Consider the following 22,616-nt stretch of genomic DNA (forward strand, 5'->3'; position numbering starts at 1 on the left):
TGTCTTAACATGGTTGTGTCAGGATGTCACACAGTAATTAACTCCCACAGCCTTCACTTTTGAGAGAAGTTTGAATTGATATTGCAAAATTACTTCTCAGTTCTTCCAATGATTTTTGTTGTATTGAACCAGCAGACTATGAATTTTAAAAGAGATGATTATGCAGCAAATGCATAATACACCAGCGGGGTTTTTTGTGATGCTTCTGGTAAAAAAAATATGAAAATTAACTCTTCAAAATAATGTTAAATACAAGGAAATTGCATATATTTTATTTCCTGAAAATCTCTAATTAGATGAATTCTGGTCAAAGCTACTCAGAATGGGGAATACAGAAGGATTGCTTAATTGCACTTACAACTAATGAAAATTATGAGTATTGAATTTTTAGTCTTTTCTGTAGTGACAAAGAACAGTTTGTGTGAGTTATCTCTTCAATGTCTTTTACTCATTTGCACATATATTCTACAGAGGGGAATATACTCCTCGTTGTCTTAATCCCCAGATGTTTTATTAAAATTAAAATACTTGAAAACATTTTATAACAGGTCACATGGCAGAGAACCTGAGGGGTTTCTATCTGCAAGTCAAAGTTGTACCTAGGAAAGTAACAGTTTATCTCATTGACTTCCTGAGAACATCAAATTACCAAGATATATATACATATATATATACATAAAATATATATAATCATTATTAATATATTATTATATAATATATAGTTATTATGTATTGTTATATAATATAGAGATAGATAGATAGATAGATAGAGTTGTTTTTTATTTTTTGCTTGGTTTTTGGCTGCTTTTTTTTTTTTTGTGTGGAGTTATTCTCTCCACTGAGGACTTCTCCTTTAGTTCAGAGAGCTCTCAGTCGGGGGGTGTGAGCATCCCAGCAGCTGATATCAGGAAAGATGAGACACTCTGCAGTGGGAGTGGGAATGGGACATCTCCCTGCACGTTTTCTCTCTGCATTCAGATAAAAGATGAAATAAATGACTGCAGTAAAACCCACCAGGCATCCACTCTGTTCCATGACCACGATGGGCAGCTGCCTCCCTTGCTGAGCAGATACCTGCTGCAGCCAGCACCTAATGAAGTGTTTAGATTCCTGGGAAGCAGATAATTCCAGGACACAGAGAACAACACACAGAGCTGGTGCAGAATAAGCATCTTTGTGCTAGGGGGATGCAGGTGATGGCGAGGCAGGTGACATTGGCACAGGCGGGTGGAAGTGACTCTGTGCCAGGCTGGGAGCTGCCAGCAGAGCACGGAGGGATCAGCCACAGCTGGCAGGGAATTCTCCATGGGAGCAAAGCAGAGCCCACAGGGAAAGCACAGCTCCTGCCTCTGCTCTCACCTGCCTCACCCCCTGCCCCAGGACTGTTTAATGGCATTTCCCTGATTACAAACACTGACTTTTGTACAGACTGAGAAAGACAATGAGGAAACAGAGGAGTCTGGATTTAATGGACAGGAGATACAAAATACTGAGGCATTATGAACCAAATAGCATGGGAAACAACAAAAAAATTATCTCTGATAGGAACTTTATATTAACAGGGAAACTGCATTTCAACAAGGGCATTTTTAGTCTCATAACAAAGCCCAGCTGTCCAAGGACACATCCTATCACTGTACACAATTAAATCAATGACTAAACAGTAACATTTGTTTGCACATGTTACAATACCCTTTGCACAGGTTATTTACTCTTTTCTGCAACTGTGCATAAAAGAATTTTTCGTTAGACATTTATACTTGTTGCTTAAAATATTTTTTCATACATTACAATTACAAAGTTCTGCAATATGCCCTAAGCCTGTCTATAAATGTATTCTACTCCCCTGAAAATTCAAGCCCTTATAAAAACAACAGCTTTTCTATAAGAAGATGTTTAAATCAGTCAAAAGTTGCAGAGCAAAACAAGATCAAAGAAAAGAGTTACTTGTATGCAGCAGATCAGCCTTCTAAATTCTGCCTTATTTGCACAAAATAAACCATAACACTGTCATCTGACCTTAGTTACATAAATGAATCAGCTTCTAGGGTAAAACTAACCTAAACTACTCATCTGGGGGTTGGTATGTGTTGTTTGTTTGTTTGTTTTTTAAATATGTATGTTTTATTCCCACCAACAGATAAATGGAAGACTGAGAAGCAGCTCAAATATTTTAATTAGTTTGAGGTTTTTCTCCCTTTCAGCTTGAGTTCATTGAATCCCAGATTAGTTTGGGTTGGAGGGGCCTTAAAGCTCATTTCAATCCACCCCCTGCCATGGCAGGGACACCTTCCCTTGGGGCAGGTTGCTCCAAGCCCTGTCCAACCTGGCCTTGGACACTTATTCCAAGGCTGTGCTCAGGACCACACATACATACATGAAAAACGAGTTTTTCAGGAGCCAAAGAACCATTCTCTGGTCATCTATGAAAAGAAAACCCCAAAAAAACCCCAAGAAAACCCAGGGCTGGAATGCCTCCTGTCCTCTCTTGAGCAGAAGCCCCAGCAGCCCCTTGCTGGCACCAGGGAGGGATTTACTGTGCCTCCCTTTGCTACCTGGCCAGCAGCAGGAGAGCTGGGAGAGCCCAGGCCTGGCAGGCTGAGGATGCTGAGTGCCTGGGGCTGCAGGTGACACTGATGTGAAGGCACTGTGAGCTTTGCCTGAATTAATAACAGCGCTCCAAGGGTGAGCTCCACGAGAGCCACGTCTGGAGGCTGTTACAAAGCAGTTCATCAGCAAGTAAGCAGCTATTTTTAGTATGTATAATGAAAGAAAATTGACACCAATTCCAGCTCTTTTGCCAAATACCTGCAGTGCTAAACCTTTCAAGTTAGACCTAAAAAGCACTCGGGAAGACTTGACTCTGACAGATGTCTGAAAACACTCAGATACACAGGTAATGAAAACATATTTTAGAAAAAGCCAAGCTACTGGTGTTAGAAAATACCCTTCAGTGTTATCTTGAAGGAGTTTTTTCAGGGAGTAGGATCTGACCTTGAAATGTGCTGGTGAAACCCTCTTTCCCTTTATTTTTAAATACCTTAAAATAATGTGGGCAAGGCTCAAAAACCAACTCAAATGGACATGCAAACAATCAAAGTGCCCACTAAGCCATTTCAGACTGGACACCAACCAAACTGATCCCAGGTATTAATTATGATAAGATCAAATACTTTCAGACTCCCTGTGAGGAATTACCATTTCAATTACCAGAGGACAGGGAAGGGATGTGAACACTTTCCCTGTAGTTGCTAACCCTGCTAACTCTTCCTTTTACTCAGCGAATCTCACTCCCCATGCACTTCATGTTGACAATAAAGTACATGAATTTCCTGGGAGAAATTATATCTCTCTAAATTAAAATTATGAACAGCTGGAAGATAAACAGAGTATATGGTATTGCCTAAACCAGCCAAGCATTTCCCCACAAATGCCATGTACTTAGGAATTACTGCTTTTAATAAGTTAATAGCCAATATCTAAGTGTCATGAGTGGAATAAAGTGCACATACAAGCAGTTGTAACTAATAAGAAGAAAGCAGTAAGCAACTTTAATTAGAACAAAAGTTAATTAAATCCACCATGGAGGATCACAAAAACAACTCAGATATTATATCCTCATGACCTCAATCATGATGTTACTGTTTCCCAAAGTGTTCTGCCCTACCTAGCATGCCATAAAGAAGTGTTCTCTCCATCTTGCTGTTAGTGGAAGAGGGGGGGAAGAAACAGGAAACATAAAAGGTATTTAATAATTTCATTATTTCTTTCCTCCTTTTCATTCTCTGTTTCTCATTGAATACTGCCTGTCACAGCCTCTGCCTCCCTCAGAAGTGCTTTGGGCTGAGCATGTTGGGAAGAAAAGAGCACTTTGTTTATCATAGTGATTTAAAGTAATTTGATTTGAATCATTCCATCCTGACACAGACAAAGCTCTATCAGTAAGTTTAGTCAATTAAGCTTCTACTCCAATTCTTTCAACTCTCCCACCAGAATTTCTCCTGGACGAGAATGTGCCCATTCTCCCTTCCTTTGGACCCTGTAAGAAGTCATTCTCTCATTTGTGCCCCCATCTATGCCAAACATCAAACTTTTAGCTGAAATCTCCCTGATATCATTCAGGCACTGCCTGGTTTTACTTCCAGACATCAGGAACTGGGTGTCCTGCTCAGTAAACAGGACCAGACCTGCAGTGCTGGTGATGTTCTTCCCTCTCTCTGCTCTCTGTAAGTGTGCAGATTTCACATCTCTGTGCTGCAGTCCCTCCTACAGCAAAACTCCTCCAATTCCCACTTTCCTTGCAAGCCACAAAGCACTCAGGATCATGCAGGGGAGCTGCCAGGCTGTGCTGCCCTCCCTGAGAGCACAAGGGCCACCAGCTGCACCCTGCCACTGCCCAGGTGACACCGCACACAGATGTGCCCCTCAGCCCTCACCAGGCTCTTTGCAAGTGCAGAAAGGGGGGACTCGAGGCAAAACACCTCCTCCAGGGAATAAAAACCTGCATGGAGCCTCCTGTTCTGAACAGGGGAATAGAGAATGCAAAGCTTGCGCTGTGCTGGTATTTTTGTGTTTGGTTTGTTGGGATTTTAATTGTCTTTTCTTCTCTGGGTGTTATTACAAGGGACCTGAGCCTGATCCCCGTGACTTTTTCTCAGCTACTCCTCTGGTTTGTGGTAAACAATGTTAACAAGACAAATCTAGAAAACTAAATTAGTCTTCAATTTATTTTGTAGAACATTCATTCCCTCAAAAAAACACCACAAGACCCAAAAAAAGAAAAAAACAACCCCAAATTTCTATAGAGACTGATAAAAAGCCTCCCTCTCAGTTGTTGATATAACATAAAATTAAGATATAAAGATCAATAACTCATTTCCTTATGCATTCTAGAGAACAGCAACATAATCAAGGAGTATAAACAGTGCCAACTCATTTTAGGTAAGCAATGTGTTTACAGTAGAACTATTAAATAGCTTCTAAACAATATTTTTTTAAATGCTGACTTATTTCTTTACAGAGGATAAAACTTAGAGCAACAAAACCTGCCTGGAACAACTTGTCCACAGAGTTCAGAGTCATTAGGAGGCACATGAACACAAATACAGTCCCCCAAAACAATTTTTCCTGTCAGGACCTAACACAATACAGACACCACCAGGTGAAGCTCCGAGCCCCAAAGACATTCTTTGACCAAGGACAGACACTTTCCACCCTCACAGAATAAAATAATCCCATACCTGTGGATAATGCAGGTGTCAACAGTGTTTTCTAGATAAGAGAACCAGTTTTACATATGAAAGGTTTGACGTGCTGACATGTGCCACATTATTATAGTCAGTTTAGTACTAAACTTATTTTTTTAGAGTAGCCTTTGCTACATCAAAACTAATTGCAATCACAGCAGCAGCAACATAAGAATGTGCAAGGAGTTAGAGTTTACCTGAGAGGCCAAAGTGGCTCAGACAAAATAAACAAGAGGGATGAAACTCCTGCAATGTACAAAATATTACCTGAATTTACACATCCAGCAGCACATCTGTGCCTGCCCACCTCAGAGGAGGGGGCAGGGATCCCTTCATGGTCATTAATGCCCATGAGTGACCAAGTGAGGTTTGGACACCTGACTGGAGTTCATTGAATCCCAGATTAGTTTGGGTTGGAGGGGCCTTAAAGCTCATTTCATTCCACCCCCTGCCATGGCAGGGACACCTTCCCTTGGGGCAGGTTGCTCCAAGCCCTGTCCATCTAGAACATAATCTTCACTTTTGAATCACAGAATGCAAAAAAAGCCCCAACCAACCTTTTCATTTAACATAATTCAATTCAAATTCTAGATTAAAACATATTCAGTATCAAAATCTGATATCACATCACTGTAAATTTTATTTACAAATCTTTTCCTCCTTTTCCTCACTGAGCGTTCGCAGGAGATGATCAGCTTTATTCAGTACCCTCAGTCCTCTCTTTTTATATATTAAGAAGTGGAAGAAATTCCACTTCTATGTAGTAAGTGTTCTTCTGTTCACTGTCCACTTCAATGTGCAACTGTGACATTCAATAAACAGCATCTGTGGATTAAGTTCATTCAAACCTATGCACTTTTGACACTTAGCTCTTAGACCTGTTCCTCTGCAACTTCTAGAAAACTCAGTGTTACCACCATCTCTACAAAACTAAAATAAAGATAGTACAGGTGACTGCCAAAAAAAAAGTAACACAATCCAGCATCTAAACTCAAAGTGTTTCTTTGAAAACAAGAAGCCAGGATAAGTTCAGCAGTAAAGGTAACATCCAAATAGATGAAAAAGTAATTTCCCCTTTCCATTTTAAGTGGACTTAAAGCACAGTCAACAAGCTATTTAATGGATTGTTTCAGATGACCTTCTTGGCATTCCCCAGACTGGAATGATAAAGTTACCCTAGACTGCACTGAAAATGTCTTGTAGGGTATGACAGGAGTCCCTGTCCAGCAGCACAGAGAGCAGGAGCTCTGTGCTGCTCCCTCCTCACCTGTTCTGCACCATGCTCATGGCCATCCAGTCCGAGGGGTACACGTTCTTCCCAATGAGATCTTTGAACATTATGAACGTTTCCATCAAGAAGTCCTGGAACAACAAACTGCAGTGAGGCTGGGGCTGTGAGACACACACTTGGAAGTGTTTCTGTGGGATTGAGGAGCCAACATGGGGGGTTCCGCTTTGCTCTCAATGAAGTCAAGAGAAGAACTCCTGGTGATATCTCAGTAAATCTGAGATTGGAGCCAAAGTCCTGTAGAACAGCAGTCTCAGATTCCAAGTGGAATTACATTGATTACATTAAAGTCATCAGACAGGGCTCTTCAGAAAACAGAAGGCATAAATGAATGGAAGGAAAAAATTGTAGTACTTCTTGGTAAAATTTGATATTTTTTATGAATTAGTCTCACTATGAATAAGAATGAACAGGCTTGAAAAATACAGGATTTTTTTCATTATTTACTCAATTTAGTCATATTTAAAATTTCAGTTATGGCACCACTCTGACTTTAAGGAAGGAAGGAAAGTGATCAGTTCTTAACAAGTGCAGATATTGCCTCCATGGACTAACAGTAAATGTAGATGTAATCCAAACCTGTTACCTGACAGTTACAGCAGAAATCTGAAAGGACACACATAGGACTATGGAAACCTTCTGGTACCATTAAATTATGGCAGAAAAAATTGCAATAAAAGGATGCACTACAAGAATAGGGCATTATTGCATTTAACTTCCAATCTTATTTGCACCAGGAGTAGACTCAATAGTGAAAATGGAAATGGATCACCGGGTATTAAGTGTGAACTAGTTGAGGATAAGATTGAACTAGTGAGGATAAGTTTTGCTGTTGTTTTGTTGTGAGTTTATTCTTTTTCTTTTCCCCTTTCTCATAAGAGTACAATACAAAGATCCCATTATTTATTCTGGATCATTACATCACCACCTCAGTGCCAGGATCAACAGAGAAATTTGTTTTCTTCCAAATTTCTGATTTCAGTGTTGTTCAGTGCCACCATTAGAAGAGGGAGGCAGTGCAATGATGCAGAGGCAAAAACTGTACAAGAGAATTAATTCTAGGAAGAATCAGAAAAGAAACTCCAAAAACAATCTATTGATTTTTCACAGGAAATCAAATACTGTAACTATCAATACTTAGTACTCACCACTAGTTCTGAACTTGTCTGGAAAGTTTCAATGTACATTGAATAATGCTGGTCGCTCATCTGGTTTAGGATCGCTGTCATGCACGCCACAAAATGACTCTGAAAGCAAACCAGGCAGAATCAACACATGTGGATTACCGAAGATATTGGATTGTACTCTTTCTAAAATTGAAGCATGTGAAACGCCTGAAAAATCCCTTTATGTATGTAAAAATAAATAATATTCAAGCTTTTGCCAGCCCAGATGAAAGAAACAAACTCAGAACTCCAAAAGGATTATTCAAAAGCTGCCTTGGCAAGGGACAGGCTCTTGTGAGAAAGCTGCATCATTAATGAGATACCACATGGAAACGCACATTGTGACAAGAAAACTTCTTATATTAAGTACAACTCACTATCACCTTAAGACTCCTAAAAGGCATGTGATGTCCCCTAGGATTCTTCTATTAGGAATTCATAGGAAGAAAATATGAATCAAAAAATTCTAATAATGCTATTATTCAAAGGAAGAAATAGTGCAAGAAATGCCATTTTCACATTCTGCAGGTTTAAGCAGCTGTTAGGGAGCTCTCAAACTTCTATAGAACATTATGACCTTCACATCTCAAAACTTCTTTCAAACTTCCTCGAAAGGAAGTATTTAGTCTTTCTCAATTCCTAAAGTCAAAATGCTGAAAGACACAACATGATTTCCAGCCCTGAGTTTTACACTGAGTTTTCAGTGTAAGTTACTGAAAGTCACAAAGACGTTTCTTTCCCAAGCAATAATAGTGAGTTTAACGATTTGCACTTTTCCTTTAAGACCGTGAAGATTCCCCCTTATTGATTCCTTTTAATTTGCTGAAGTTTTAATTCTTGGCTTAACACCCAGCCTGCTTTCAATGCTGGGATTTCATTTGAACATTGCTGAGCGCTCGGAATGATTCCCTGGATGTCGCGGAGCCCTTCCAGCACCGCTCGGTGCCACCCGGGCTCGCTCTGTCCCCACACCACAGTGGCACCCAACCATTTTGTCCCCGTTCCAGAGCAGGAGGAGTCCCTGCTCAGCTCTGCCTGTGACCACTAGAGGTCTTGTGCTTCCCTGCACGAGCTGCTCTCCGCTCCGTGCTGCTGGGCTTTATTTATTTATTCCTACGCGAGCAGAGCCAGCACACCTCTTGCATACAAAGAGTGAATTTACAACCCAAAGGAGCTATCGTACATTCTTTTGGAGTAACCTTAGTGCTAGTGAGAGCCTTGCCTACTTTTTAAGGCTAAGAAGACTCATTTTCTGCAGGTAAACCACAAGATTTCAGGTAAGAAATCGTGTGTTCTCGGGTACTGATGCTCTTCTAAAAGAAATGCTGGATTTCCTGCAGTAGTACTTCACTTTTACAGTTCTGGAGCAGACAAATTTTTGCTGTGGTGTTAAATTCATAGCTGAAAGGAATAATGAATTGCAAAGGATTTGGTACTGAAATTGTGTGGGGGTTTTCTTCTCATGTCTTGATTTTGAAAAAAGATTAGCAGCAGAAGTTCGAGAATTGACATGAAAAGCAGCTCGTATTTTTAGTAGTTATACATTTCACCGCTGAATGCCTTTCTAGACTCAAGTTAAATAATCACTGCTTGAAATAAGCAGCATTTCTTCACGAGCATTGTATAGATCTATTATGATGCTTAAGGGCAAAAAGACTTTAAGAAGGTTATTTCTTTTGTTAAAAGCAACTTCAAAAAATGTGTCTAGCTATGGCTGTGATTATGGTACAGCACAAATGCCTTAGTGACTGGGTATGGTGAATTTAAATTTAACAGATAATATGCCTTGAAAAGAGCCATAAGCAAAGATTACATCTTGCTGGCCAGGACCTCACATCAAACCTGTCAAATTCACATCATTTGGACTGAATGATAATAAAAAAGGTGTCAGTAAAGGCGATTTGCTGCAAAAACTTCCTCCATCCTTTCCATATAACTGTAAAGCAGGGAAATACAAATACTGTTTGATCTTTAATCATTTTCTTGCCAGCAATCTCAACTATCAGAAATCATCTGCTAGCATCGTTATAGGTTTAAAGCTTGCCCCTCCCTCCTAATCCCCAAATGGCAGCAATGAATATTCGCTCCTCAGAGGCAGCCTCAGATCTGTGAGTGCCCCTGCACCCCCAGCACTGCCACTCTCCCTGGCAGGACTGAAGGGTAACTCAGGGCTCTCCACAGCTCTGATCAAACCTGCAAATACCTCTCTGCATTCACTGAAATTCTCCTCTGGGGCTGAAGTGCCTCTTACTGGAGTGTGCAAAGAGCACGAACTGCCTGTGAACAGTAAGTTCTGCACAAAGCCAGCTCTTGTGCCTGGCCACAGCCTGTGTGTTCACAGGATGGGCAGGAGAAATTCAGAATCACAGAAGAGTCCATTAAAAAACTGATTTCATTAAGTCAAATGTTGTACATAGGGATTGAATAGTTAGATAGAATAGACTAGGATAGAAAAGGTTGTGGCAGACAAGGTGAATTTCAGGTAGACTCCTAGCAAATCATTTTAGCTGTGCTCAAGCTTGTTAGGATTTAGCCTGTGAATTACAGCAGAAAACTGATTAGAACTAGGTCAAATGTATAAAAAATAAATGTATCAAAGTAAACATTTTAATGCTGAGACAACATGAACAGAAAAAAAACCCAGAAACAACTCTGCATGACTGTAAAGAGCTCTAATGAAATATTTCCCAACTTCAATACATTAATTTCCTTATGAACACAAAAGAATCCAAAACAGAAACAGCACTGAATTCTATTTTTTAAATTATACAATTTCCTGTCAGACTTTAAAAAATGTGTAAACAAATAGGGCAGTTGATAGTATCAACACTGCACTGCTGTAAGGAGCAGGAACATGAGTAAATAGGTGCCAAATGAAAATGAAACAGAGGAGAAAATATCCAGGAAACATTAACACTTAAACCCCCCCATAATTAACGCCACATATAAATGAGATAAAGTGCTGGCTTTACTATAAACACTGCAAAGTAGTGGGTAAGGTGAAAGAGATGTTGTTTACTTGAGTATATACAAAGGACACCAAAAGGAATTGCAGACTTGTTCTGTAAAACAACCAGGGCTTCCTAAGGTCAAGCAGGAGGAGGTGGAATCTCTTGCACTGCTGAAAAAGTGCAGATTAGCTGTGAATGCAACATGTACAGGAAAAGAAACAGCTGAGGAACATCAGGATCATATGAGTAAGATGACAAACTTCAACACCTAGCAACTAAGCCCAGCACTTTATAATAGCAGATGGTGACAGGTTGCCGTAGTAACTTCAAATAGAGCAGCAGCGCAAGGATGAGGCAAATGCACTGGAAAAACAACAGAAATACCATGGAATGAAGCTACATTTTGATCTAATCTAGTAGAAGGGTTTCAGTGGCTGCAGGGTAGGCAATCCTCATACAGATGCACTTGTGGAAGGACTCGGGGATATTTATTTAATGTAGGCACTTAAGTGGCATTTACCCTCATTAATAGAGCACTTCAGCAGCACAGAGCCTGAGTGCAAACACAAAACCACGTGGACATGCTCATTTTGCTCACCCTCACAAGCAGGGGGAGGTAAGAAGGGCTCTGTGACCCCACACTAATGATGGTTCATATTTGATTAACACACGGCTTTCTGTATGGGCCAAAGAAACTGATTGAAACAACCCAGCATTCTTGTGGTGTTTGAAGCAATCATAAATTAGACTTAATTCTGAAGTCTCTTGTAGGATAAGCCAGAAGTTTCAAAATTCATTGCATGTGAGAAACAGTAATTGTAAAAATAACACCCATAAAGAGAGTGACTGAGAACTTTATTGGGCCAACTGCTTTGGTTGGGTTTTTTTTTTTTTGTTCAGAAATAAGTACAAACATATTTCTGGAGGAAAAGTAAGAAATATGTCATCTTGAGTGTAATGAAAGAAAAACTAACCAATCAGCTATTTTAATCAAGTGTTAAAAATCATCAATATTTATGTTGTACCACGAGTCTGTTATTGAGAATATCTCCAAAAATACAGTCTTCACAGAGTCATTGAGTCATCACAGCTGTTTCTTGTCATGAGCTAAAGAGCAACATGAAAACAAGTATGGAAGATGCTCAGTGATGCCACAAAGAACCACAGTAGCTTGAAGCCACAGCTTCTCAGAAAACCCATGAAACTTTGGGAACTGTGGCATATGTAGAGGTTGAGACAAACATCTTGATCATATTATGCAAATACTAAACAATACCAGTCTGAAAGGAAAAATAAGCAGAATTTCAAGTGAATTGCTAATGCAGTAGTTCTGCTTCTCTCCAGAAATAGATGTCCCTGCCAATGCATGTGCAGTCCTAAAATGTAGTGTTTCAGGCTGGAAAGGCACAAATACATAAACATTAGGACAGGCTGCTATGCAACAACCTTGAGTATCCATCACGTGTGAAATGGGGAATAGCTCCCAATCCATACAGGCTTGGAGCCTGCCAATGAGCACATGGTGCTACTAAATCACTTACAGTAACATTCATCTACTCTTGGTGGGTCTGAGTTTTTAATTTTCCACTTTTACGTTCATTGGTTCTGTCTCCTTGTGTTTTATAGCTGACTGAACAGCATCCTGCTCCTGCATCTCACTGACAGCCTTGGATTTCTGACTGAAAACATGCTGGTCTCTTTTAGCTTGTCCTACCATTTCCTTTACAGTCACAAGATTTAGCTAAAAGGATGCACAACTATAAAAGCAGCAGACTACCAGGTGGAATAATACAGAACAATTTTGCAACACAATGAGAGAGTCACTGCAGCTGCTCTGTGTGATTTTAAGATTTGTTACAAGTTAGACAAACACAACAGTTTCAGTACTATTTCATTCAAGACTTTTCCATGCATAGATAAAAGCAATAAAATAGTGGTTCATGGTAGGACATGAAAGTAGCTTGATTTTCATGGAGTATATCCTTTGCCATCTTTGGGGTTTTTTAATACAAGAGTGTATTTTTAATATTGTACTGAATTTCCAGCAATATTCCAGAAAAGAAATTTTTTTATTCTCTGCAATGTTTTTTCTGCTGCTGGGTTTTGTTGTTTGGCTGGTTTTGTGCCATAAATCCTCTCCAGAATTTCTGCTACTGTCTCTAGTTGATATGAACACTCCACTGTAATTGATTTAACTTCTGCTGAAGTCTGTGTTCAAACACAGTTGTGTAATTTACTACTTTTCCTGTAATATTAACTTTATGTTCATCTTCAAAGCATATTTGCAAATAAATTATGAATAACAATAATCAATGAGGTCAGAAAGCACTGGGTTGAGCTCAGCTGGTCAGAGCATGGTGCTAACAATGCCCAGGTTGTGGGTTTAATACCTGTATGGGCCATTCCCTAAAGAGTTGAACCCAATGATCTCTGAGTCCCCTCCAACCCAGAATATTCTGTGATTCTTCTGTGGTGCTGTGATCTGGAATGAGCAATCATTGCTTGGAAACTGAACTAGTCCAGAGTACAGTTATCAAAGACAAAAGGAGGATGTGTTTCACCTCCTCCCTTAAGCACTGCTGCCACACTCCTGACCTCAGCTCTGCTCCAGCAGATGAAAGCTCCCATCCTTTGCCTGCAGGGGTCTGTGCAGCTTTTCCCTCCTCCTCTGCATCCCACTGATTGCCTCCCACAATCTCCTGAGCCTCAGAAGGTCCTTCCTGCCCTGGTCCATGAGACGTGCACTGAGACACCGCAGTGTCCTGGGGCTCTCAGGCTGCTCATTTCCCTGATTTCTTATCCAGTGCTGCTGCACTGCCCTGGTGCCCCTGAAGCAGATGGGCAGCCCAGCAGGCAGAGGGTGCCTGGTGCTGCCCAGTGTCCCAGTGCACTCCTTCCAGTTAGAGAGGATGGGAAACACTGCACTACACACCAAGTACAGGCAAGGAATCAGATTAAAAATACCACGCGTGGTTTATTTACTGGACAAAGATTGGCCAATCTCTCCCAATTGAAAGGACTGGGAAGCAGCCTGGGAACTTGCAGGAGGTGATGGAGGGATTGGGGAAAGGGTTCCCTGCCCTGAGGTGCATTGTACAACAGCAGGAACCAACCCAGCCAGGGCTGCAACAGGAGCCTGCAGAGCAGAACAGAGCAGCTGCAAGGGACAGCAACCCTGGGGTCAAAAAGAGCAGAACGGAGCAATCCAAGCTCTTCAAAGTGCTGTAGCATCTTTTATTGCTAAGCCATGTACTTTAAATTTATACAATGTGAAGACAAATGCTTTGGATGATGATTCACTTCCTTAAAATGAAACAGAGCCACCTCCTGTATTCCCAGAACTATACCACTCTATTTGATTTTGTTCTTTTTCAACTGCACTTACTGAAGACAGAAAAATTAAATTAGATTTCAAGTAGTTGATCAGAGATGAGACTAATAAAATATATTTGTGAATGGCTAAAACAAAGCTTTATCACAATAGTTCTGCTTAAAACTGTTGAAAGTAATTTCACTGCAGAAACTTCCTTTTTACTTTTAAATTGATCTTATGGAGAAAATAGGGCCCAATAAAAATAATTTTCCAACAAATTATGTTCATTACACTAACCAGTCTACTCACAGTGTTTGTTTAGGATTGATTAATAGCAACTAGCAACTGTTAGAACAGTTTTAATTTGCATCTGAAATATTTTTCATATTTAGATGATATCCAGTAGGGGCTTTTATTAAGTTTTTAATTGTTTTGTAACAGTGGGCTCCACTTCTAAGCTTGAAAAAAATCTTGGAGTCTGATTAGCAGAGTAATGGGCAAAACCAAAAAATTCATAGCAAAACCCCATATCTTTCTAAAGAGAGCTTTTCATATTGCATCTTGGGCAGGTTGCTTAATGGAAAGCATAGGGAGTTCTCCATGAAAGAAAACCCTGTGGAAACACATGTATAAAGATGAAAGGATAAAACTTAAAAAATGACAGAATGTCTTGCCAATGGACACAATCTAAAACCTACAGCCAGCTATGCATCCTCCTCAGGTGTGGGTCTCTTCAAGGGATGTCACTTATGTCCCAGTTGGTTGAATTTCAATTATAATGTAACATAAACAGGGAATCTTGATACTCTAATAATACACAGATAGAAATTTCCCAAGTAGCATTGTCTGCATCAATTATTTGTGCATATGCTAATTGTATTTTTGAGGGAGATTCTAACACATTATCCCTGGGCTCTGGCAGAATAAGGAATACTCCTTTAATAAATTAGCGCCAGCCCAGGGGCTGGATTCATTATATACTTACAACATAAGTAGAATGAAGATGAGAATTGAAATTTCTTTGAATAACTAAATCAGGGATTATTTTAGCTCTTGGTTTTAATTGCTGCTTTTTTTTTTTTTTTTTAATGAGAGAAAGAAAAACCAGTTAAAAACCTATAAAAGGTAGAGAATTCCAGAGTGTCCTGGCTTAGGCTCCATCAGGAGTGTGACTGTCCCTTGCTTGCTCAGTCACTGCAATCCAGGAACCTCTGAATCCTAAAACCACCATAGGACAAGACTGAACTCCTGCTCCTGGCTGTTTGGAAAATGCACCAGGAGGGTAAAAGCCAGCACCTCTGCTCCCCTGGCATTAAATCCCTCAGACAAAAATGATATCCTTATTCTGAAATTAAAAGTTGCTCCCCAAAAAAACCCAAAACATAAACCATCCTCAGAAAAATGGGTGAGTATTGATGAAATAGCACTGTGTTACAAGAGATCCTTCCCAAACACAAATTTGGCTTCAAACAGTTTTCAACAATTTTCCAAACATGATTATCAAAACATTTTGTGGTGCCACGTCATCTGACCATCTGAACTCCTGAGGATGATGACTGTGTGCCAAAAGGACACTTCTTTGTGCTGCTTTACTGCCAAAATGTTCAAGGCTATCTGCAGGGATTTATTTTTCCTCATCTCGAAGGTAGGATTTCATTCAAATAGATTGTCTTGCTAAGAAGCCAGGGTACCAACACCTCCTCCTGGACAGAGCAAACAGAAATAATGAGTGTAGGCACATGTTAGGGAATAGCAATCCTAGCAGGAAACAAACAAAAAGCAGGATCACATGCATATAAAAGCAAACTCGATCAATGAGAGTGCCAGAGAAATATAATCTGTTATGCCTCTGATATTCAGAGTTTGCATCACCTGAGCAGTCTTATCGTCTCTTGTTTTTATGATTAGTCACTGCAATACAGAGTGTGTGGGAGCATCAGTACATATGTAACAACACACACAGGGAAGAGGTGGTGATTAGAAGCATTACAACCTACACCTCCACTGTATTTTCCATATTAGTGCTCTCAGGTTTAATAGCAGCCTCAGGACTGTGCTGCTGAAGCTGCTCAGAAAAGCCTCTTAGGTCGTGGTTGGTAGTGTCATCTTTGTTCTAGTCCTCCCCTGAAGTGCCACCAAAGGACCTGTTGGGAAGCAGGTTATTTTCTATCCTTTTAGTTCTAGAGAGCTGAGGGCCAGAACCAGCTGTGCCATCACACAGCCAAAAGAACTTCCAAGATATTTCAAGAGAGGTCTCATATTTTGACAACATCATTATGGTATGTTTTATATACAAATACATCATTATGGTATGTTTTATAAACAAGTTTTTCTTCCATATTAGTTCACATAAAGCCATTGAGCTGCATGTTCCTTTACAGCTCCCTAGACCTGGATCTGGTGATCTATTGTGTGGTTCCTGGTCAAGGACTCTCCAAACTGTGGCTGCAACATTATGATATTAAGGCAAGAGTCTGGGAAGCTGGAAGGACTGGAATCTAATTTTCCATTTAGATTATTATCAGTTTTCAAGGCATGTTCATTTAGAAGAAAAAAAAGTAACTTGTTCTGCTCTGTTTTTGTTTTAAAGGAAGTTGCTAATATTTTAAATCTTAAACCAAGATCCTAGACTGCAGAGCTCAGTGTCAGGAATCCAGTAATGGAGAGTATTGTTTTCTTAAGTATTTCCCTTTAAATACAGATGTCTTTCTATTTAGAAAATATGAAAATAAAGCATTTACTACTAGATCAAGGCCATTTGTCTTTTTTTGAAATGGCACTGTAGTCACAGAGGGTAAAAGTGTCTTTTACTTGATCTCGTCTTGGTACAAGTTCGTGACCTCCAAGACTGTTAAATACAAAGAACATGAAAACATTTTAGTAATACTTAGCAAACAATTACAAATCATGTATATATATAAAAATATATAAAATTATATATATAAAAAAAAGGTTACAACCAAATAGGAGAAGACCTAATATTGTTCATAAATTGATTGTGAATGAATAAGGCAGTAGAGAAGGGGGAATTTGAAACACAGCAGCAGTAGTGGAGCTGCCTCAGCCCTTCCAGATGATCCCAGAATTGTGCCTGCCTGTGCTGCAATTAGAGAGTTCCAGGACATTAGGTTGGCCCTAGCAGGTTGTGCAGCTCAAGGCACAGATGCTCTGCAAGAACAGAGCATCCAAGCATGAAAACAGGAAACCAGTAATGTGGTCCCAGGGATTTGGGAGAAGGCAGACAAAGGAACTTGAACTTTGCTGAGTTGAAGAACACCATCCAGGATTTCACAGCAGTGTGTAGGGAGCAGGTTCTTTGGTGGCAAAGAAACTGGGAATGTAAATGTGCAGGATGTGGGCATGGGCTGGCAGCTGGCAGCAGCTGGAAAAACCCAAAGGTAGGGGAGCAGGTTCTTTGGTGGCAAAGAAACGGATTGTAAATGTGCAGGATGTGGGCATGGGCTGGCAGCTGGCAGCAGCTGGAAAAACCCAAAGGTAGCCCTTTTCAGGTGATTTCCCTGCTGCTGCCTCCAAGCCCTGCATCGGTGGTGGCCCCAGAGGTTTGGGCACACCAGGGCTCCCAGACAGGCTAACAGGGAAACAGCCTGGTGTGCAAACCTGTGGGACACCCTGGGGACATGCGGAGGGCATCAAAATAAGCCTTGTTAGTAACAGTGGGCTCCACTTTTAAGCTTGAAAAAAATCTTGGAGTCTGGTTAGCAGAGTAATGGTCAAAACCAAAAAATTCATAGCAAAACCCAAAAATCTTTCTAACAAAAATCTGCTAACAAAATTATTGCAACAGAATGCTGTGATTTTCTGGAAGTTCTTCACAAAACAAGTGACACCAGGATTACAAACATCTCTATCAACGTATGAAACTTATTGTTTTTAAAAAGGAAAGGTGTTCCCACTGAATTAGGTCGATTCCTATTATACAAGGATACTCATGCCCTCAGGCTGCCAGTTAGACATTCCTGCCTCATAACTCTTTTTCTGGACTTAGGGGAATAACAAAGCAATCTTGACAGATTACACATGGCAACACTTCTGTGGGTTCTAGAAATTTTTTAAATGTGTTTAGTAGTTAGTTTAGTTTTGTGGTTGTTGTTTTTCATTATTATTTATAATTTTACAAGACAAACCAACCAACCAAAACCTGGAACACACACCTCATTTTGTGCAGCTAACATATTATATAATAACTCTAACTCAAGTCTCTCTAACAGCTTCTGGGTTGTCTGCATGGCTCAGCTTTGTGGTAAGGTACTAATTTGGTTTCTTGTTTAACTTTTTCTGGAAAACATTAGAAAAACTTCATGTCCAGTCATGTCTAAAGTGAGACACAGCCACACCTAAGTGCTTTGTGTTTTGCTTGCCTTCTTAACTACTCAGTTTTACATTGCAGTATTTTGCTTGAATCACACTGCTACTTAACGAAATTAAACCTGAAGTTATTCCCAAGGAGACCTTTTACATTGAAATTATTCTTTAAAATAAAAAACACCACAGCTTTCTGAAAATAACCTCATTGCAGGGCCATTAAGGCAGCACAGTGTGCATATGCAATAATGAAGGAAGGAAGTAACTTTTATAAAATTGCTGATATTTCACTAACAGGCCCTGGGAGATCATCCCAGGGATACAAAAAAGAAGAAAGGTCATCTTTGTTCCTGAGACAGGGCAGGCCATATTCCGTATTATGTAACTACTTCAGAGACTGCTCTTTTCTTCTCCAACTAGAGATGATACAATCATGTAAAATACTCAATTACTTGGGCCATTCTGCATTCTTATGCTTAGAAGAGGATCACAAAGTACAGGAAAAGTGAAAGTGACTTTAAGCCAATATTCACCTGCAATTAACTTACATATTACTTTCAAAGGACTTCACATATTTCAAACCATGAGGAACTGAAGTTGCAATTAATTGTACAGGATGCTGCATGTCTTCTGTCTCCTGTCTTATTTGAAATGAATTGCCCTCACTGGTGGAAAAATAATTTGAACATACAAAAATTTCTTGAAGATACTTATTTCCATGCAGCCTTTTAGTTTAGGCTTATTGCAGTTCCCAAATAGAACTTCTGGATTTCTTCAAACTGCCAGCCTCTGACTCAAAGTAAAGACTGAATAACAAAAACCCCAACCCTGAGTGACAAGCAGGTGCCACACAGTTCAGAACACTGCAGATTTATTAGACAAATCATCAATTATTAATTTATCTAAGTATAACTTGGTAAGCTAAAAATAAAATCTGAATTTATACAAGATATAAAATCAGTTATAAGGTACCAATATTGAGAAATACCTGAAATGGGAAAGGCAAGGAATCAAACAGCTTTTGTTTTGCCCTTGACATCACTGGGACATGAGCTTGTGCTGCCCAGAGAAGCTGTTCATTACTTCAGCAAGGTTCAGAGCCCTTGGAGTGTCCAGAGATGTTCATCTTCCTTTAGTGACCAGCAGTAGGTCACCAAAGGGTCACCTCCCTCCCTCTGTGGTGCCATCTTAGAAACTCCACAAGCTGAAGCATCACCTTTCCTAAGAGGAGACTGAAGTGTTTATCTACACTTTGTGATTTATTTTTGTAAACCACGATTGCACCTTTGCTCCTTGGACACATTCCAGGACAGAGCAGACAGAAGATCCATGATTCTGAATGTGCCCAGCAGGACAGAAATACATCTGGGGTACTTTAGCGTGTTACTAGATCACTTTCTCTTCCCATCTCAACACCAAATTGTGTCACCATCTCACTTTTTCTGCCATGGGTTGAATTCCTTTCAAATACAAGGATTATCTCACTACATGCACTAGTTCCTCCTCCAAGACCTCACAGTTTCACAGAATTTCCTTCATTCTCTGTTTCTGTAGGAGTTCTGCTCTGTGCCAAAGACCCCCAGCCACTGAATCTCAGCCCTTAACTGGGGGTGTTGTACCTCAAACCGCAGAGTCTCTACATGGAGAGTTTAGAGATTTAAGAAATTGTTTACATTGATATTTCTTGAATATTAAGAAATAACAAAGATTATCAAGAATAAGTCCTGAATAGAGAGAATCAATTAGTTACAAGGCTGATAAAAAACCAATAAATTTATTCTTTTAGTTTTAAGGTTTTTTTAAGATGTCACATAAGGCCTTCAGTCATCAGGGGCATTTGAGTTCCAGCCATGTCCAGTCCCTTTGTAACTCAGATTGTTTCCAACTTCATGAGAAACTATGCAAGCTTTGGATAAAGAAGAAACACACATTTTCTTTTAAATACCAGGAGAAAAAGTTGCTAGGCATTTTTTTGAATGTTCCGTCTTCCAGCATTCCTCAGCACCTGTTAGCACTGAGACAATTTTAGCTTTCATAATCTGCCCCAAGCCAGCAGTAACCACCAAAAAAAAGTAAAAATAAAAGAATATTATTCAAATAAAGTGTGAAGAACAAATTAGCCAGTTGCTTGTCTTATCCCAGTGGGACAAGTTTTGACTGAATTTTTATTCTATTGCTTTGAAGAAAAAACAGTATCTAGCCATAAATATTCTAATAATATAAAATAATGCTGCACATGGCAATAATGCTGTAACTTAGAATGGGTGTCTCTGTCAAAGCATGAGCTGCAGAGAAACTTTCATTTTCCTGGTGCCCCTTACGTGGGGAGTGGTGCCAAGCTTGGAGAGCAATTGTAAGGCTACATTATTTTTCAGGCTATAAATAATTAACTGAAGTGGGATTCTTTCAAATCCTCTCCTCACAAAAAGCAAGGCTTTTCAAAAGCAAGTTCTCTCCACCTTTAGAAAAGGTAGTCAGGCAATAATGATGCTACAATTCTAAAGGCCCCTGCCCTGCATAATAACAATGTGTGCACTTCTCAAACAACATTAGGCTGCATTCTGTTTAAATATACAGGGCAGAAGTGGTGTATAAATTGACAGAATAAAGTCACAGAGAATTATGGAGAAGTTGGTGAAGCACACTTAAAACACAACTCTAAAATCTATCTTTACAATGCTCATAAAAGAGAATAAACCTTTCTCATGGATTTAAAGAGAAGTACTGCACAACAGAGCAGACACAAGTAAAACATGGGGCCTGTGTGGTCCCTTCCATTATTCTGCCCAGCATGCAACATGAAGCTGCTGAGTTGTTAAATAGACAGTCATGATACCAAGTGCTGTGTACTTGTAAGTCTTATAAATCTGAGCTATGAATTTCCTTAATGCCTTCACTATTTTTGATATGAAACAGAACTAAAATTTACAACTGCAAAGTCAGAGGAAGAGAACAAAGATTTATCATGCAATTCTCCTTCATTTAATTGTAACCCCTCAAAATACACGTGACTCAACTCTCCAACATCAGCAGGCTGGTGTACCTTGATATAAAATTACTTATAGCAGAGATTCAAAATAAACAGAGGTTTCTCTCTTGCTCCACTCCTCACTAATCCCCCTCCAGAATGGATAATTCTGGCTCCTGACAGGTTTAGGATGGAATGAAACAGAACCCACACAAGGACCTGAACTACCGACCTCATTGCCAATCATACCACAGCTCCACTTTGCAAACATTCCAAGAGATGTGCCAAGGCATCAGCCTGAGTGAGCAGACTACGCTGCAGGGTGATACAGCCTGAGAAATCTTCCTCTGCCACTGAAAACAGCCGTGGCCAAAACTGAGCAGAGATTTTCCCAGAGGAGTCCCCAGCTCCTTGTATCCCAACCTCCATTTCTCCTCCACCTGTAGCTTTTTGTGCCAGAATTTGGGAGCCTGTGGGAAGTGCCAGTCTCTGCAGACACCCTGCCAAAGCCAATAAACACAATTCCAGTCTCTCCTGCTCTTGCTGTCAGCCAGTGGCTGCTAACCCAGTCTGAGCTGCCTTAATTCAATTCCCCCACACCAAAAATATTTTTCAAAACCAACATCTGGGAAGAGGCACAGCCAGGTGCATTCAGCTGAGTACACAAAACGCATCTCTGGAGGATGAAATATCCAGTTACTCACATTCCTGGTGTCATTTATTGCTCTGGAGGAACACAGGTAAAAAAGCCTCTGGATGCAATTTTAAATTCCAGCCCTGTTACCACGATGAGAGCTTGGCATAATGTTCCCACCAGGTTCCAGTGCTTCCACAGGGAGCAGAAGCCATGGACAGTGGATTTCAGTGAGAGCTTGGCATGGTTTCTCCTCTCACTGCTTCCCCAAATACCCAGGTTTGTGACACAAGTGAGAGTAACAGTTGACTCCTTACATTTACTGAAACTCCCACTTACTGAAGTGGCAAAAAAAGTTCTGGAGATCCTAAAGCATCATAACTGAACACCCAGTGCTTACAAGGCATCCCACACAGCTGCAGCACAGCAGACTGCTAAATACTCTTGGATGCAGCTTTGCCGTGTCATTCTTGATCTAAAGTTATAAATTCATTGGAAAAAAACCCAGAAATTAACTGAAAGCTAAGGGCCTGCAGCAAGTACACTCAGAACTTGTTTTTAGAATTAAATAAATACTGTAATGATGAAAAGAACTCCAGTGTAGAAGTCACAGCCTTTAGCAAGCACTTTATACTGGTTTTAAATGGTGTTTCTTGTAGCAGTGTCTCAGCAGGAGAAAGGTGCTGGGCACTGGCAATCTGTCACACAGGAACCATGAAAATGCAGC

The 22,616-nt window shown here is 40.1% G+C and overlaps 2 protein-coding genes across 4 annotated transcripts in view; one reads left to right on the forward strand and one right to left on the reverse strand.

Moving 5' to 3' along the window:
• Positions 1-22,616, reverse strand: part of DOCK2 (dedicator of cytokinesis 2) — a 161,073-nt gene that overhangs the window by 53,206 nt on the left and 85,251 nt on the right. For all 3 annotated transcript variants that reach the window (XR_005626705.1, XM_039701678.1, XM_039701677.1), the window contains 2 exons: positions 7,683-7,781; positions 6,514-6,608 (listed from right to left, as the gene is read on the reverse strand). Coding sequence is in view for 2 of the 3 variants with exons in the window: in XM_039701678.1 (XP_039557612.1) it covers positions 6,514-6,608; positions 7,683-7,781 (194 nt within the window). In the remaining variant the exon portion in view is untranslated. The remainder of the gene's footprint in view (positions 1-6,513; positions 6,609-7,682; positions 7,782-22,616) is intronic.
• Positions 8,827-22,616, forward strand: part of INSYN2B (inhibitory synaptic factor family member 2B) — a 29,015-nt gene continuing 15,225 nt past the window's right edge. The window contains exon 1 of the mRNA XM_039701679.1: positions 8,827-8,977. The gene's annotated coding sequence lies outside the window, so the exon portion shown is untranslated. The remainder of the gene's footprint in view (positions 8,978-22,616) is intronic.

The sequence above is a fragment of the Passer montanus genome, unplaced genomic scaffold, assembly GCF_014805655.1.
Source record: "Passer montanus isolate IOZ18808 unplaced genomic scaffold, ASM1480565v1 scaffold15, whole genome shotgun sequence".
Classification (NCBI taxonomy): domain Eukaryota; kingdom Metazoa; phylum Chordata; class Aves; order Passeriformes; family Passeridae; genus Passer; species Passer montanus.